Source organism: Mustela putorius, unplaced genomic scaffold, assembly GCF_011764305.1.
Source record: "Mustela putorius furo isolate JIRA1106 unplaced genomic scaffold, ASM1176430v1.1 tig00004007_pilon_pilon_pilon, whole genome shotgun sequence".
Taxonomy (NCBI): Eukaryota; Metazoa; Chordata; class Mammalia; order Carnivora; family Mustelidae; genus Mustela; species Mustela putorius.
The window spans coordinates 3,925,343-3,943,687 of NW_025422145.1; the positions used below are offsets into that span (position 1 = coordinate 3,925,343).

At 42.4% G+C, this 18,345-nt stretch overlaps 1 protein-coding gene across 4 annotated transcripts in view; it reads left to right on the top strand.

The window, feature by feature from the left end:
- Window positions 1-18,345, top strand: part of PARN (poly(A)-specific ribonuclease) — a 156,955-nt gene that overhangs the window by 45,181 nt on the left and 93,429 nt on the right. For all 4 annotated transcript variants that reach the window (XR_006604318.1, XM_045071921.1, XM_004750348.3 and 1 more), the window contains exons 19-21: window positions 9,283-9,338; window positions 10,586-10,672; window positions 13,840-13,914. Coding sequence is in view for 3 of the 4 variants with exons in the window: in XM_045071921.1 (XP_044927856.1) it covers window positions 9,283-9,338; window positions 10,586-10,672; window positions 13,840-13,914 (218 nt within the window). In the remaining variant the exon portion in view is untranslated. The remainder of the gene's footprint in view (window positions 1-9,282; window positions 9,339-10,585; window positions 10,673-13,839; window positions 13,915-18,345) is intronic.

Sequence of the window (18,345 nt, forward strand, 5' to 3'; positions counted from 1 at the left end):
CACGGGCTGTGCAGGCATCATTGCCTTTGTATAATGCTTAGTTTAACATTTTTATTTGATGTAATTTGATACGGTTCATTTGATGGGGATTGTTCAAATGAGCTGCTGGTTTTTTCTTTCTTTTTTTTTTCCTTCCTCTTCTCCTCCCCTCCTTGTTTCTAATGTTGTATCTGTTTAAGAAAGGCCATAGGTTGGCTTCAGGACAGATGTCGGGTAACGCTCTATTTGTCAAAACATCAAGTGACTTCATTGAAAGCTGTGTGCCCCCCGCCTGAGTGATATTAAAATAACCAATGCCACAGTAAGTCCCCTCCAGCCAGTGGTTGCCTTCGTATTTTACACAAGTGCTTTAGTGAGCAGAATAAATGAGCTTGTTTTGTGAGAGATGTCTGCATGCTTCTTACCCTGGATGATAAAATTAGTTTTTTATAGCACATAAATATGTATAATGATGAACCCTTGCATACAAGGTTCTTATGAAGTGCTTTTACTGCTGTGCCCTGAAGGAAACACCAAGACCATTTGCAAGTACAGTAGGGCTGGCAGTCGTTAAAGGTTTCAATTTTCCTTTGGAAGGCTTAGGACTTGGGGTGAGCCTTGAATTAATTCACTGCTCAAATTCTGTTCAGATGAGATTTTACTGCACGTCTCTGTATCCCAGGCTTCAGTGGTGTGAGAAGAATGCAGTTTTATTTCGAAATTTCTCTCTCTCTTTTTTTTTTGAGATAAAGCTTTTTAGGAACAGAAGTGTCATCCAGAAGAAAGCAGGTGAACAAATGCAAATTTTTGCTCATTGAATGAAAAAGTGCATTTCTAGGAGGAAGACGGAAGAGTCTGGTGTGGCTTCAGGTTTTTCTTTTGGCCAGGGAAAGAGACCAGATACGCAGTGCTGTTCTTTATGCAGACTTGCCGTGACTTTAGAAATCCTTCCAGATCATTCAGGTCTGGCTCTGTGTGTCCAGGTCTGACATCACCTAAGACACGCTCTTGTATTCAGGCCCCTGTAGGTCTCCCCCAACTTGGGATGTGCCAATTCGCTGGTTTCCTGAGGGCGATCACAGTGTGTGGGGCCGGTGTGCCTAGGAAGCCCAATGCCCTGACACCCCAGGGTAGCAGCTCCTTTTGCACCGCAAATGTGGGAATGTCCTTTTCACTTCACACAGCTCGGCCTTGCTTGCTGCCTATCATTCCTATTGCCTTGAAATTTCACCCTACCCAAGGCTCTTGCTCACACGGCAGCCTCATGTTGCGTGTCTGGGCTCTGCTGTCATTCAGCCAGCCCTTAGAGCATTCCCCGCCCCCAAAAAATGTTTCTGGAAGCTTGTATCGTAAGCTCTTGCTTCACTTCTACCCACTAGGGGCTTGGGTGGTGATTGAAGAATAAAAAGCTGACTTTTCCCTGACTTGTCTCTGCTTCTGCTGGGACTCCAGCCTCGCCATTTCACATCAAGGCTTTGGAAACAGCTCAGGTTAAAAGCCACATGTGAGACGCACCCAGCAGAAGGTGGTGGGGGGCATTAGTGTAGAGCTGGTAGTGAGAGGCTTTGGGTCTGTATCCTGTCTCTCTGCTTCTTTGCTGACCAAAAGTAACCCACTGAACTTGGAAAAACCTGCTTTCTCGAAAGTTCCTGGTACGATGAGGCTAGTACTTATCTACCTATCCTGCAGACACCAGAGGGTCAAAGAAGCTGAACATATAATGATAAATATTGTTATTTTAATCAGGAACTTCATACTTAAAAAAATATGTATCTAGGTATATATATATATATATATATATATATCTATATATGATACCTATCTATAGGTATACACACACACACACACACACACACCCATATATGCACTCTTTTCTGATTGAAACAAAATACCCACTCGTAATTCCCCTAGCCGCCACCCCCCACAAAATCCCTTCATTTTATTTTATTTTTTTAAGATTTTATTTATTTGATAGAGAGAGATCACAAGTAGGCAGAGAGGCAGGCAGAGAGAGAGGGGGAAGCAGGCTCCCTGCTGAGCAGGGAGCCCAATGCAGGGCTCAATTGCAGGACCCTGAGATCATGACCTGAGCCGAAGGCAGAGACTTTAACCCACTGAGCCACCCAGGCATCCCCAAATCCCTTCATTTTAATGAATGCCCTAGCAGTGTGTTTTCTCTATCTGTTTCATTTACTAATTAACATCAATATAATCCATTTACTGATTGAGAGTATATTAGTTCTATAATTTTGTAACTTAGAAAAAGGCAATAGTAAAATTTTGAAAGACGTTAAAACTAGTGGCCAGCGTCATGTGGGGTGGTGTTCAGTGGTTTGTCGGGTGGCTATCGCATGATCCACTTAAAACCTAACCTTTGTGGTTGGACCGCTGGTCCGTAAGCACTTCCCCGCACTACAAATGGGCATGACCATTTTTTGCTAGTTGCTTTTTTAAAAAGTGACCATTGACACACCACTCTGATTCACTTTCTTTCTCTACCTTCGAACATAGCACCGGAAGGCATGCTGCTCTGAGAACAGAATTAAGTATTTTCTTTCATTTCCGAGTAGAATCACTGATAACATACATATATGTGATAATGCAGAATCTTAAAGAACTGTAAGGATCTTTTCCGTTCCCAGAGATCTGAGCCTCTCGTGAGCAGTGTTCCTGAATCACCTTTGGGACTTACTGGGTGTGCATTTTTGAATATCACTTTTGCCTTCTTTGTTTTTTAAGCTTAGCTGCATAAAATGGGTTAACACTGGCATCCTTGTGCAATCGGTTCTTATTCGCTAGACAACTGGGGGATAGTTCAGATAAGGCACAGTCCAAGGCAAGCTGTTGTGTCACCAGAGAATGACCTTTGATCTAAGTGTAGTTCTTAGAACAGCCCCGTGTGCTTTGTGGTTGCCAGAATCAGTGTCTGAAACTTGCTGGTAAGGTCAGACAGTTCTCACCTGATAAGGTGAGAGGTGTTTTCATTAGTGTCGTAGGTGTTATTCACGCAAGGGTTTGCTGGTCTCTGGTGCTGCATTAGTGCTGCAGTTTAACGTGTGATGCTAGAGGTGATCATTTGTGACCAATTCCCAGAGCCAGGTTGGACTTTGGCAATGAGTTGCCAAAAGAGTGGTATTAGTAATCTTTTTTCTCTGTCTTCTTAAAAACGAGAACAAAAGTGGTCAGCAGTGATTTCGCCCAATTTATCTCTTGCAGAGAAGCTAATTGCTTGCCACAGTTGAGCTCCTGGTTTCAGGGAGCAGTAGAAGACTTCACTTATTGCTTCCTGGATTCTGAGGTAGTCCTTGCTATTTGGATAATTTTGTGTTCTTCTAAGCCAGACTCATTCAGTGTAAACAAATCATTAAGACTAATGCTTTTTGGGGAAGTTGGCACAACATCTTGGTCATTATTATGCAGGTTGATTAATGAATCGTTATTAACGGCAGCACAACATTGAACATACTCTTTTCACGTTCTGCTCACTCTCTGATTCTCAGTCCCCAGAGTGTCTGAGTCCCCACATCTCAGGTAAGGCCTGGGAATCTGCATTTCTAACAGGTTCCCCGGTGGTGCCGATGTTGTTGATCTGGGCCTTTTGATAAGGGCTCAAGAGTCTGGGCTCCTAAGAAGTTTTCTATCTGGGATGGAATTCTTCAGTGGCCAGCAAGCCTTCTCACACAGTCTAGGCCACAGTGTCATGCTGCCCAGGTCTGGAAAGGACATTGGCAGGTGGCTTTTTGTGAGTGCCACGCAGCATGTGGGAGATAAAGGCACTGTGCACAGCTCATGCTGGGGAGCTACCCATTCAAGACGCTGACCTGATGTTACCCAGTCCGATGAGCTCAAGGGTTTGCTGTGCTTTACTGTTGGATCTTTCCAGACATGTTCGGTAACGGAGATTAACAGCATCATCAGTCATATGGTTGTAGAAACTAAAAACCTGATTGATGCCCAAAAGGGTAAACTTTGTTTCGCGGTGTCTAGAATGTGAACTGGAATTTATGGTTTCTTAGGCGAGATTCTTGGTGTAAAATTGGCAACTGTATCAAATACAAGTTTAAATCTTCATCTTCGACAGAGTTAGTGTCAACCCTTTTAGCCAATAAGCGCTGAAATAATACTTCATCAAGAAGGCTGGCGGGAAGGTGGCAAGACTCCCACCCTGTCACGTCGCCACTGAATCAGGGCCATCTGGGATCTTTACTACAACAGAAATACCATTTGGTGCAAGTATTGGTCCACATGTCTCTAAAAACTGCAGTTGAAGGCTTGTGCAAAAGCACGCTTCCGTACCTTTCTCCCGTGTGTTTCCAGCCTCCCTGCTTGCCCAGATCGTTCCCTCTTGGGTGCGGGTGGACATTGTCGCACAGATGATCCCTGTGTGAGGTCTTTGATCAGAACCTCTCAGGGAGGTGTCGGCCTTCTGACAGCCAGTCTGTAGGAGGCATGCATATAACAAAATGCGACTTTGCTTCAGAAGGGCAGGGATGTGCCCAGAGCTGCGGCTTCCAGACAGCCCTGGCCCTGGGGTGGGAAGCCAATGGGGAGTTGACTTTGGTTCCGTTCCAGTGACGCCCAGCTACAACTTTAGGGTCGGTTTCCCAATTGCAGGGCTTTCTCCAGAGGCGCAGGCTGCCAAGTCACACACAGAGTTGGTCTGCGTGTTCCCCCAGGGCTCAGGACTATTCATTTCTCTCTAAAGCCCAGACATGGAGGCATTGGGGAGGAGTGAGCAGTGCTATTAATAATTTATTTGAAAGGGGTTTCTATTTAGTGAAAGCGTTGAGCAAGCAAAGAAGATAGTGTGGAATTAACTAACTTTAAAAGAAAAAATCTATTGAGTCTTTTAGCTAAGAACAGATTTTTACTTATTTTGGTCAGTGGTGAAATTCAGATGAAATCTTAGAAAACAAATTGTCTGTGTGTTGGGCGCCAAAAGATACCCTTCAAAAAAAGTTTCGAGACACTTGATATGGTGAGTTCAGTTGGGGAGTTCTTCTTTTATTTTTTTAATTTTTTTAAAAAGATTTTATTTATTTATTTGACAGAGAGAGAGATGACAAGCAGGCAGAGAGGCAGGCAGAGAGAGAGAGGGAAGCAGGCTCCCCGCCGAGCAGAGAGCCCGATGCGGGGCTCGATCCCAGAACCCTGAGATCATGACCTGAGCTGAAGGCAGCGGCTTAATCCACTGAGCCACCCAGGCGCCCGGGAGTTCTCCTTTTAAAAGTGTAATTCTTTTTTTTTTTTTTAAAGATTTTATTTATTTATTTGACAGAGAGATCACAAGTAGGCAGAGAGGCAAACAGAGAGAGAGGAGGGGAGGCAGGCTCCCTGCTCAGCAGGGAGCCCAATGTGGGGCTTGATCCCAGGACCCTGGGATCATGATCTGAGCTGAAGGCAGAGGTTTTAACCCACTGAGCCACCCAGCCACCCCCAAAAGTGTAATTCTTAGTGCTGTTTATAAGACAACAGATTTTCTCAGTTTACTAGTGAGGTCCCATGATTTTAGAAATAAAACTGTATTTTAAAAAGAAATCAAGCAGTTGCGTCCTTGGACATGTGATTTTACCTTATATCGCTCTGCCCGTGGCAGGTGAGATAGTGCACAGGACACACAAGATTGATTTAACGGGCATGTTTAGTTGTGCGTCTCTGAGGGTATCTGTGTTTCCCCTGGACGTCTCCGTTCTGGTGGCCTTTCTTTTCTTTCTTTATTTTTAAAAAATATGTATTTGAGAGGGAGAGAGGAAGGGAGAGAGCAAGCACGCATCAGCAGGGTGAGGGGCAGAAGGAGAGCGAGAATCTCAGGCAGACTCTGTGGAGTGCGGAGCCTGGCTCTGGGCTCCATCTCCCATCCCTGACATCATGCTCTGAGTCGAAACCAAGACTTGGGTGCTTAATCAAGTGAGCCACCCAGGTGGCCCTATTTTCTTTTTTTCAGTTTAAAAAGTAATAGTAAGAGGAATTTTAAAAAACAAAGCTCAGTTTTCCAAAATCTTTGGCTTTTTTTTTTGGTTTTAATGGGGATGGAGGGGTATTTTTATTTCTTAGTTTAATGAGAAATATTTTACAAAACTGTATTTGTAGTATAAAATTTGGGACTTTTAAAAAAGTTTTTATTTAAATTCCAGTTAACCTATAGTATAACACTAGTTTCGGGCGTACAGTAGAGTGACTCACCTTTCATGTCTCACCCAGTGCCTGGCACAAGTGAGCTCCTTAATGCCCGGCCCCCCTGTCCCCCTTCCTCCCCCTTCCCCCCCATCCATGTGTTCTCTAGAGTTAAGAGTCTGTTTCTTGGTTTGTGTCTCTCTCTCATTTTCCTTCACTCGCGTGTTTTGTTTCTTAAATTCCACATATAAGTTAAATCATACGGTATTTGTCTTTCTCTGACTGGCTTATTTCGCTTACCATAATACACTCTAGCTCCATTTATGCCGTTCCAAATGGCAAGATTTCATTCTTTTTTATGGCTGAGTAATACTCCACTGTGTATATGTATGTGTGTGTGTGTATACATATATGTGTGTATGTGTGTGTGTGTGTGTGTGTGTGTGTGTACATACACCAGATCTTCTTTATCCACGCCTCTGTTAATGGACATTTGGGCTCTCTCCATAACTTGGCTATCATGGATAATGCTGCTATAAACATCGGGGTGCATGAACCCCTTCGAATTAGTAGTTTTGGAGTTTTGGGGTAAATACCTAGTAGTGCCAGATCATAGGGCAGTGCTGTTTTTAACTTTTTGAGGCACCTCCATACTGTTCCCCAGAGTGGCTGCGCCCGTTTGCATTCCCACGAGAGAGCTAGAGAGTATTATGCTAAATGAGGTCAGTAAGAGAAAGACAAACACCATATGATTTCACCTGTATGTGGAGTTTAAGAAACAAGCAGCTTAGGGGAGAAAAAGAGAGGCAAACTAATAAACACATTCTTTTTTTTTTTTTTTTAAGATTTTATTTATTTATTTGACAGAGAGAGATCACAAGTAGATGGAGAGGCAGGCAGAGAGAGAGAGAGAGAGAGAAGGAAGCAGGCTCCCTGCTGAGCAGAGAGCCTGATGTGGGACTCGATCCCAGGACCCTGAGACCATGACCTGAGCCGAAGGCAACGGCTTTAACCCACTGAGCCACCCAGGCACCCTAATAAACACATTCTTAACTCTAGAGAACAAACTGATGGTCACCAGAGTGGGGGCAGGCAGAGGGGGCGGGTGGGTGAAACGGGATGGGGGTTAAGGGGTGCACTGGTGATGAGCACTGGGTGATGTGTGGAAGTGCTGAACCACTAAATTGTACACCCGAAACCAATATAACACTGTATGTTAACTAACTGGAATTTAAATAAAAACTAAAAAAAAAAAAAAAAGAAAAAAAGATTCCAATATCACTTTTACAGAAGTAGAACAAAAATCCTAAAATACTTTGAAGTTTTCATAGTTAACTTGGATTGTTTAATGCTCCTTTTTTTTTTTAAGATTTTATTTATTTATTTGACAGAGATCACAAGTAGGCAGAGAGGCAGACAGAGAGAGAGAGAGAGAGAGGAGGAAGCAGGCTCCCTGCTGAGCAGAGAGCCGGATACAGGGCTCAATCCCAGGACCCTGAGATCATGACCCAAGCCAAAGGCAGAGGCTTTAACCCTCTGAGCCACCCAGGCGCCCCTGTGTAATGCTCTTTTGAGATGATGAACTATAATTTACTGCCCGCCCCAGCCCCTGATCATCTTACTGAATCTTGAGGTCCATTTTGATTTGGGGGGGGGGATTTGACGGTATAGCAATGAACTTGTCGATTCAGCTTTTATTCCTCTGTTGAGGTTAGGGTAAAAAAATTAAATTATTTTTATAGTGCTCGATATGTTCCATTAACTTTTAAATTAAGGGTTTTTATTTACTTGGTTTTTAGAATTGGGGGACAGTCTCTAAATTTACTAAATGGAAAATTGAAAATTTTGTGAAGCATCAAAAGGGTGAGCCTTCTCACCCAGGAATAACTTCACAGGTTCTGGTTGGCAGTAGTAGTTGTAGCTGTCATTGCTGAGAAACTCCCTGGTGCTGGGTGCTCTGTAGGTCTTAGTGTCTTCTGGCATCACCAGTATTAATGATTGAATTGGGTACAATGGATCCCAGAACCAGAATAGTATGCTTGAGCGTAAATTAGTGAACTAAAAATAAAATTGGTTTCTTAGCCTTAGGATTTGGTTGATTAAATTGTAGGCCAGGCAACAATTCTTAAACCACAGAGTACCATGACTTCGTTTTTTTCTGGCATTAACCGAACACTGTTATTTACGCTGATGATTCCATTTGTAAACTAGAGCATGCCCTGCTTGGCTTCTGAGTGCCTGGTAATAATGTGCCTTAATTGTGGGTCAGTGAAGCCAAACTAATTGCTTGTTGGGCTCTTACTACCATTTTAATTTGCTGTATAATGCAGTCTCTACGAGAAACGTACTCTGTATTGTCATCTGAGTAAAACGTATTAAAATCATCTTGCAAACAACAGAATGCCTGATACTTTGTCCATAATCTTGCAAATTAAAAAAAATAAAATTGAATGGCATTACAGAGTTGTAATTTACACGTCCTCCTTTTTAAGAGCTTCTGTAGCTTTTTCTTTGGAGGGTATACAAAAAGTGACTGATGTATGTTTTATATTAGTGCAATAGCTTTCTTTACCAAACATTGTTTTGTTTTGTGCTTCTAATATGTTTTAAAAGACAGTAATAGCATGAGCTTCTGAGATGGTCACTTATTTCAGACTGTGTAATTCACCCAATGAGATTGGTATTTATCCGGTGACTTTCCACTTCAGTTTAAAAAAAAAAAAAAGGTGTCTGTGCTATCATTCTCAGCTCACAAAACAGCAATCATAGGGGTTCCCTTTATAATTTGTGGGAACAGTTCAGAAGTCAGAAAGATGGTTAGTATTCTGTAACATTTGTTTTCTCTCTGTCTCCCTTGACTAATGAGCAGACCTGAAGAAGACTTTCTTTTGACTCTGATTACTAATTTCATTCATTTAGCTCATGTTTATTGAGTAGCTGTTGAGTGCCAGGAACTTTTGTAGGTTTTCAGAATACCAAAGATTGTTGTTTTTTTTTTTTTTTTTTTCCTGTTTTATAACATTTAGTTCTCTAGAAAAAGATCTTTGTGGAGAATCGTAAGAGCTTTTTCAAATGATTTCAGGAATGGAGTGATATAAATAAGAACCATCAGTAAAGAATTTAATAGATGCCTGTATCAGGTTTTTAATAGAAATTTGCCCATCGCCTGTTTTTCTTTCCTTTGTGTAGGTTATTTCTTATGAGAGTCATGGATATCCCCTATCTAAACTTGGAAGGCCCAGACTGTGAGTGAATTTTTATTTTCTCATGGCATCTGCACATTGAAGTGTGTGGTCTGGAAGGGATAACAAGAAAAGTATTACTGAAGAAAGAGCTTCATTCACTTAAAAACAGGCAGTGATTTTGTGGTTGATATGAATAGTATGCTTAAGTTAATGGTACCCTTGGGTCTTGATTAACTCATCTCTTTACTTATATTTTCCAGTTTATGCATGAGTTGAATTTTAAAAGAATATATATCTTCTCTTCATTAGTTCGTTTTCACTCGAACTCTAAATTCATAATTTCCAATAAATATGCATAACAAATTTTGAGATGGCTAGCTCTGTCAGTAACCATAAGTTCTCTAGTTTCTGGCTATTTGCATATATATATGTACGTATATACATATATAATATAACATATATATTATATATATATAATATATATATGGTGGGTTTTGGGGTTTTTTCCCTCTCTTTTTCATTGAAAATCTTGGAAGGCCTGTCTGGGAGGTGATTGCTGCTGCTGCTTTGAATTATTTCCTATTTTCTCCTCCTCGCTGTCCCACTCTTTTCCATTACTTTCTTTCTAGCCTTGGTTTATTTGCCTTAAAATCCATGCCAGAGGGGTATAGAAACAGGTGAGCCGTGCCTGTTGGTAACAGCCATCGCCGTGATAAGCGGACCACACAAGTGTCTCCACCCTCCCCCTGAGATCAGACATCTGTTTTGATGCACTCCTCTTGCAACAGTTCTGCAAGCTAAATATCATCGTTTCCGATACATAGCTATGAGTGGCTAGAGCGGTTGGGTCTCTTGCTCGGAGATGCAATTCAGTGGCAGGTCTGAGATTAGAACATGAGACTGTGACTTAGGACTGCCCCGCTCCTTAAACTCAGTCCATTGGATTTGGATGGTGCGCTGAATAAACACGTGGACCACTAGAGTAATAGCAGAAAGTTAAGTGTTTCATGAAATGTCTTCAACAAAGCAGCCTTTCTGCCCCTCCCCACCTTGAAATAATTTTCATGAGAACTTCATGAGCAAAGATGGTCCATGTAGAATTGTCAGGGTTCAACCCGTTGTGGGTTCTATAAAGTATCAGAGCCCCAGTGGAAGCTAACTCGAAATACATTGAGAGGTTTCGTTTCGTAATCATGAGTCATTCCTAGCAATTCCTCAAGTTAGCTGGGGGATAGTTTCATTAAAGAACCCCTGGTGTATTGTTCACTTTTCGGTTGTCAACCTCTTATCCAAAATTTGTCCCATAGTGCAACCGAAACGGGATCATGTTCTCCATGTGACCTTCCCCAAAGAGTGGAAAACCAGCGACCTTTACCAACTTTTCAGTGCCTTTGGTAAGTAACTCTTAAGTCCTTATGTGGTTTTGGGATTTTGCTATGTTTTTGGTCTGTCCGGGTGGCGATAGGTATACTGAATGACAGCTTCACCTTGGACGAATGAATATTACTGTGCAAGGATTTAGTTTCACTCATGGAATGTTTCAGGGTTTGGTATGTTGGTATCTTTGTACTAACATGATGTGAAGAACTTTCGACAGCACCCCACACTGGAGTGCTGTTATTACTCCACGGAAACCAGGATACTAGTACTATGACTGCCCTTACTGCCGACCATGGAAAATAGACCTAGGCTGAGGATAAATCGTTTTTAAGATAAAATTCGGAGAGAAGATTTTTTTTCATAAGGGCAGGCGGTCACTGCTTGACATTGACTAGTCCAAGCAGAGGAACGCAGATGTTTGAGAGGACCAAGAGATGAGTTATGTATGCGGTAGGGCAGTTCTTCTAATTCCTTTTTATCAGGTCAGGTGATAGGTTGAGATGAACCATCTTCTGATTAGCGTTTATAAAGTCTTTCAGACTATAAGTCTTCAGCAGTCCCTGTTTATTTTAACAAATGAAGTACTCAAGCTGTTCTCTTTAGAAATTCTTGGAGAAAGTAAAGGCAGCACAAACAGCCAATAATAAGACTATTTAGTAAATGTTTATGGGCCGCCTCAACAGGCTAGTATGTAGCCATTTAAAAAATATTTGAAGAGTTTATTAAAAGATGGTAAAGTGTTTTTGTTTTAACATTTAGTGTAAAAAGCAGAAACAAAGTAGAGTTCCTGTATAACTGATTTTTTTTTAATTCTTTGTATAGAAATCAGACTGAAAGGAAGCCTCATGCTATTATCACTGATTGTTTTAGATAGGTTTTTTTTTTTCTTCCTCTCTATGCTTTTTTGTATTTTTATTTTTTAGGGAGGGAGGGAAAGAGAGACAGAGAGAGAAAGAAAGAGGAGGGGAGGGGCAGCGGGAGAGGAAGAGACTATTAAGGAGACTTTGTGTCCAGCTCAGAGCCTGGCAAGGGGCTCAATCTCATGGCCCTGAGATAATGACCTGAGCCGAAATCAAGAACTTAACCCACTGAGCTATCCAGGTGCCCCAACTTTTCTGTATTTTCTAAAATAAGCATATATTTATTAGCTTTTATAAGTAAAACACTTTACAGACAATTTTTAGAAAAGTAAGTGAGGGGCGCCTGGGTGGCTCAGTGGGTTAAGCCGCTGCCTTCGGCTCAGGTCATGATCTCAGGGTCCTGGGATCGAGTCCCGCATCGGGCTCTCTGCTCAGCAGGGAGCCTGCTTCCTCCTCTCTCTCTCTCTGCCTGCCTCTCTGCCTACTTGTGATCTCTCTCTGTCGAATAAATAAATAAAATCTTTAAAAAAAAAAAAAAAGAAAAGTAAGTGAAAGTGGGTATGTTTCAGGAAAGTTATCCTGGTCTTTGCAGACAGTCTCAACAACTTTTGAAATTCTAATCCTGCTTTTTAATTTAAATACAGATCTAGAGATGCAGTTGAATTTCACAGCTCATTTCTTTTGAGAGCTTTTGATGTTGTTGCTGTTTTTTTTCTCATTTTGTATTATTAAGTTCTTACCCTTATGTAGTCAGCCTTTAATTGGCTAAATTAAGTAGGATGCTCTGAATAGAATTTTGTTTTCATTTTAATTAAAAAGAATCAGTTGTATGATATCAGACAAGTAGCCTCTCTGTTCCTTTGTGTCCTCATTGGTGACAATGACGATGATGATGGCAATACCGCTTACTACATAAGCATTTCATGAGGATTAAATGAGCTGATTCATGAAGGCATTTAGAATAGTATGTGGCACATAGTAACTTTTTAGGGCACATTCACTGTTACTATATATCTAAAACACACAAGGTAGAGGAGTGACTTTTGTAATGGAGAAAGTCATTATGGCACCTTGCTGTGCAGCAGGAATTGAGTTATTATCTTGTGACAATGAGACAGCAGTTTGTAAGCATTCGTAGCCTTGGAAATCTTTTTAGGAATTGAAACATTTTTTCACTAATAAATTCCATTGATGTTTACCCATTTTTTTTTAAAAGATTTTATTTAGTTATTTGACAGACAAAGATCACAAGTAGGCAGAGAACTAGGCAGAGAGGAGGAAACAGAAGCAGGCTCCCCGCCGAGCAGAGCAGGCTCCCCCAACAGGGGGCTCGGTCCCAGGACCTCAAGATCATGACCCAAGCCGAAGGCAGAGGCTTTAACCCACTGAGCCACCCAGGCGCCCCTGTTTACCCATTTTTAATAATGCCAGTCTTCCCGTGTTTTTTCAAGAAGAGCAGTAGTCAAACAATTAGGCGTCTGCTTTCCCTTTGGTTTTCTGCCCCACCACCCACTCCTTCCCATGCTCTGTTCTGTTCTGTCTGCAGCTTGTTAGCCTTGCTTGAGGATTTGTCCCTTCATGTGAAAATCGTTCTGTTTCACTAGACTGCTTTCTGCCCTTCTCAGTGGCTTTTCTGTTTCAGCCCATCTTAGTTTTCTCTCTTTGCTGCCTTCTTTTCCTTTGTCCTCTTCTGCTGCCTATTTTCCTCACCTGGCCTTGACATCAATGTGGAATTTTTCGTACTTTTTGCTGCATTGATTCCTTTTATGTTTCTCGTTCATGATTTTAAGAGTTTGTGTCTCTAAAAATTTAGAAAGATGTGTTTTTAGAAGATTTATCTATTTATTTGAGCGAGAGAGTAGGAGTGTGCGAACAGGAAGGGGCAGAGGGAGAGAATGTCCAAGCAGACTCCCACTGAGTGCAAAGCCCAGTCATTGTGGGGCTCAGCATGGGGCTCACGACCCATGAGATCAGGGCCTGAACCGAAACCAAGAGTTGGATGCTTAACTGACTGAGCCACCCAAGCACCCCTGTTGTGATCTTGATAGGAAAGAAATTGCCAGCTCTGGCACGAGATTGGGCTGAAATATCAAGTGCCCCAGGATTTAATCCAGAAGGATCTTTCTTTTATTTTTAAAACACATTTTTAAAGCTTCTTTAAAGCTTTATGCTTAATGCTGAGATTTTGATCAAATTTTAAACCAGCACCTCATCTCTGTTTAAATTTGACACATATTCTGAAATACATCAGATGTGCAGATGAAGTCTGATAGTGATATACTTGGTCAGATGTTCCCTTTATTTTTATTTCAACACTGCAGGTAACATTCAGATATCCTGGATCGATGACACATCAGCCTTTGTTTCTCTCAGCCAGCCCGAACAAGTACAGATTGGTAAGTGCTTTGGACATTTGCTTTGTGTATTAATTAAAGTGGGAGCTCGCCCTTTTATACTGTGAGTTCGCTCAGCTGATTCACAGGCATTGCTGCCTGCTGTGTTTAGAGCTGTCTCTAAAATAAAGGAGAAAATTAGTGAGTATCATGTGTAGGTGAGGAAAAAAGACAAATTTATTAATTCATTAGATACACTATGTAATATGTTTCTTCACTTACCTCTTTTCTGTTCCCGTCTCATTGCACTCAAGTTGCAGGTTTGCTTTGAGAATTAGAAATAGCAAATTGAGGGGCACCTGGGTGGCTCCGTGGGTTAAAGCCTCTGCCTTCAGCTCAGGTCATGATCCCGGGGTCCTGGGATCAAGCCCCAAGTTGGGCTCTCTGCTCAGCGGGGAGCCTGCTTCCTCCTCTCTCTCTCCTGCCTCTCTGCCTACTTGTGATCTCTGTCTGTCAAATAAATAAATAAAAATCTTTAAAAAAACAAAAAAAGGAAAGAAAGAAATAGCAAATTGAGAGGAATGGGGAACACCAGAAGGTGATACCTGTATCCACCGTTCACTCATCTCCACGCTTCTCCCATTTACTTAGAAGTTTGTGGGGTCTATTCATTTCATTACACTTATATCGAATACTTGTTTTACAAATAAATAAACTGGGATATGTTATTTGCTTTTAAAATAGGATGGTAAAGGGATGCCTGGGTAGCTCAGTCGGTTAAGCGGCTACCTTCAGCTCAGGTCATGATCCCAGTGTCCTGGGATCGAGTCCCACATCGGGCTCCTTGCTCCGCGGGGAGCCTGCTTCTCCCTCTGCCTCTGCCTGCTACTCTGCCTGCTTGTGCTCTCTTTCTCTCTCACTCTAACTAATAAATAAATAAGAGCTTTAAAAAAAATAAATAGGATGGTAGAAAGATGGAGCACCACATGTCTTACTGGACCCTGCGTACTTTTGTCATTAACCATCTCAAAATGTTCTATTTCCTTAGGTTGAAAAGTTACTGAATAAAATATGTGATGTTCAGCCACTTATTCAAATAGATTTCAAGTTTCTCTGGTACTTAATAGTGTAGGAGGGATAACATTGTAAAGTGATATGTCTAATTTTTTTAAAGATTTTATTCATTTATTTGTGAGCGAGCAAGATAGCATGAGTGAGGGGGGAGGGGCACAAGGAGAGGGAGAAGCAGACTCCCCACTGGCCAGCGAGCCCAACACCAGGGCTCGAGCCCAGTTTCAGGTCATGGAACCATGACCTGAGCCATTGGCAGATGCTTAACCGACTGAGGCACCCAGGAGCCCCTTAATTTTTTTCTTTTTATTATTATTTTAGTATCACATACTAAATCTTTTTATTATGTATTATCTTTTTATTAGTAGTAGTAGTATAACATACTAAAATTATGTAATTCTGAGAATGTAAGTATATGAGTAATTATATATGAAAGCTTCCACATATATACACATTCAGATCAGAGTATTTTGGTGTTTGTTCTTAATTCTGTGACCATTGCAGGAATATAGGCTGTGTTGTGGTGAAAAGCTTAAGCTCTGGAATCATGCTGCTATACTACATAGTTGTGTGACCTTGGGCAGGTTATTTAACCTAGAGATGCTTCTGCTTATCTCTGCAACTGAGGATGATAGTACTTACTGGGATTATTATTAGAATTACATGAGATTATATATATATAATCTAGTCTAGTTTGGTCTAGTTTGAACTTTTATGATGGTTACTTAATAGTGGATTTCAGCGTGAGATATACTTTGGGGAGGACATGACACCAAGAATTGGTGTTACGTGAGTGATGTCTCTAGTTAAATGTTTCATTATCTGCTTATTTCTCTGATCCACTCCCCTACGATCCTTGGAAAGACCGATGAGATGGCACCCAGAGGGACTGATTATTACAGAGCCAACAATAACTTCAGGGAGGGGCAAGGGACTCTGCGACCAAGAGCTCGGCAAGAGGCCCTGTGGCCAGCCGCAAGGGCACAGAACTGGAACTCCTGGCTGGAGGTCCAGTCCCACCTCCTCCACTCAGCCTCACCCTTTGGCCTTCCTGCTGGTCACACGTGGGTGGCATTGAAACTCTGCCTTGGGTTGGAAGGAGATGGCATGGGCCTGGAAGCCAGACTGCCCCGGGGCCTAAGCTCGCCTCCACCACCTGCCCACCGTGTGCCTTCTGACAGATTACGTAAACTATCCAAGCCACAGGCTTCTGGCTGAGAGGTGGAGGCGGTGATGGTTACTTTGTGAAATGCAGTCGGGAACGTTAAGTGCCCAGCAGGGAGCTGGCCCTTCACAAGCAGGGGCTTGACAAATGCTAGGGCCTCCAAGCTCCTGTACAAATGAGAGTGTGTAAAAGTGCTTGGAAACCTGTACGACCCTAGCTGGTGGTGCCTGCTTGCATGTCCGAGTATAATTCTGTGTTGATGTGTGTGGGTTGGGGGTCATTGCTTCTTTTCATGTTGCTGCCAGACCACATTCACTGTCCTGTGACGATAGCTCCCTCACTTGGAACCGAAAGGCTCCTTACCCGTAGTTTCCAGCTCAGTGTCTCACTCCGTGACACCTGAAATCCGGGAGCTGCACTGCAGAATCACGTTGCCACAGGGGCCCTGCCGTGTGATTGTTGGCCTGCATGTGACATTCCCCTGAAGGCGTGATTGAGTCCATCATATTCCCCCCTGACTCCTTCTCTAGTGCGGGGAAGGCAGCCTGGCTGGAGTGGGTAGCATGGCAAAGAGGCTGGGATGAAATCGTGACCTTTCTACCTTTTTCCTCCGAGATGAAATAGATGACTCTTGTCTCCCGATACGATACATGCAGCATTACTGGTCAAGTCTGAGTTTCCGCCGTCATCGCTTACACAAAAGTCACTTCTTTTTTTTTTTGGAGAGCGAGAGCGTATACCTCTGGGGGTGGGTGGAGTGGAGGGGCAGAAGGAGAGGGAGAAGCAGACTCCCCGCTGAGCCCCGGCTCATGACCTGAGCCAAAGGCAGATGCTTAACCGACGGAGCCACCCAGGCACCCCCAAAAGACAACTGTGTGTATAAATCCCTGGCCATTTGTGCGTGCTGTGCCTGTGACCCTACTTCTCTTTGCCTTATGCCACCTTAGATTTCTGCCCTCCTCTTCCCTCAGAGCTGGGCGCCGTCCCACTTCCCTCCCCATCTCAGCTTACACACTCATTTCTCTGGTTGTGCCCCCCCACCGGTTCCCTGTACAGGGGATTGGGTCCCATTTTCTTTGCTGTCCTGACGTCCTTTGCCAACACACCCTGTTTGCCTCTCTTCCCTGGTAGACTGTAAACTCTCTGAGAGCAGGGGCCAGACGTCTAGCTCACGGGTGTGTTCTCAGTGCTCCGAGTAGCGGCTGACACGAGCGAGGACGGTAAATGTTCACTGAAATGAGTAAGTCATAGTCAAGGTTGTTAGGACTTAGAAACGCTTTCATGTATAGGATGAATATATCTGATGTCTTTGGTCTTTTGCCGTGATTTCTAAAATTTTGCAGATGTTTCATTGAAAGACAGTGGAAAATCTGTTTTTTTTTGTTTTTTTTTTTTAAAGATTTTATTTATTTATTTGACAGACAGAGATCACAAGTAGGCAGAGAGGCAGGCAGAGAAGGGGGGGGGGAAGCAGGCTTCCCGCGGAGCAGGGAGCCCGACTCGGGGCTCGATCCCAGGACCCTGAGATCATGACCCAAGCCGAAGGCAGCAGCCCAAACCACTGAGCCACCCAGGCGCCCCGGAAAATCTGTTTTTGATAGTGGTAATTCTAATGACGAGAGAGACCCTGCATATCTAAAGTGCTACAAACCTTATTAATGTTCTCTTAAACAAATTACTTATTCATTTCAGTGGAAACGAAGGGCCTGTTAGATCAATAATGTAACACTGGAAAAATCATTAAGTGCCTATTTATATAGGAGCTTGTAATGGCTTCTTTGGCGCTGTTACAGACTAATTTTTGATTTACATGTAAGTACCTGACACCTGTCTTTGTCTTTTGATAGTACTAAGTTTAATCAAGATTTTTTAAAAACCACTTTCAGAATCTTGAATAGGAAAGTTCTCTTTTTCTAGGGAACCTTGCTATACTATTAAAACCCTTCTCTGAAACTGATCATACAGTTTATGTTAAGTTAAATTTAAATAAAAAATTTAATTTAAAATAAAACTTCTGCTTAGTGCCATTTGGTTTGCTGGTTTCTTTGTTTGCCAAGGCTGAGGCGAGAGCTCCTGTGGCCTTGGGGTGTTCAGATGGTGATAGCCCATACCAGCCATGCATTCAGCATTGTTCCCTTGTAACCTTTCAGATAAGATAGTACATGACCATGGAGAACATCACCTAGTCTCACTGTTTGAGAATTTTCCTCAAAGTAGCGAAGTAAGAATCACCTTTTTTTTTTTAAGATTTTATTTAT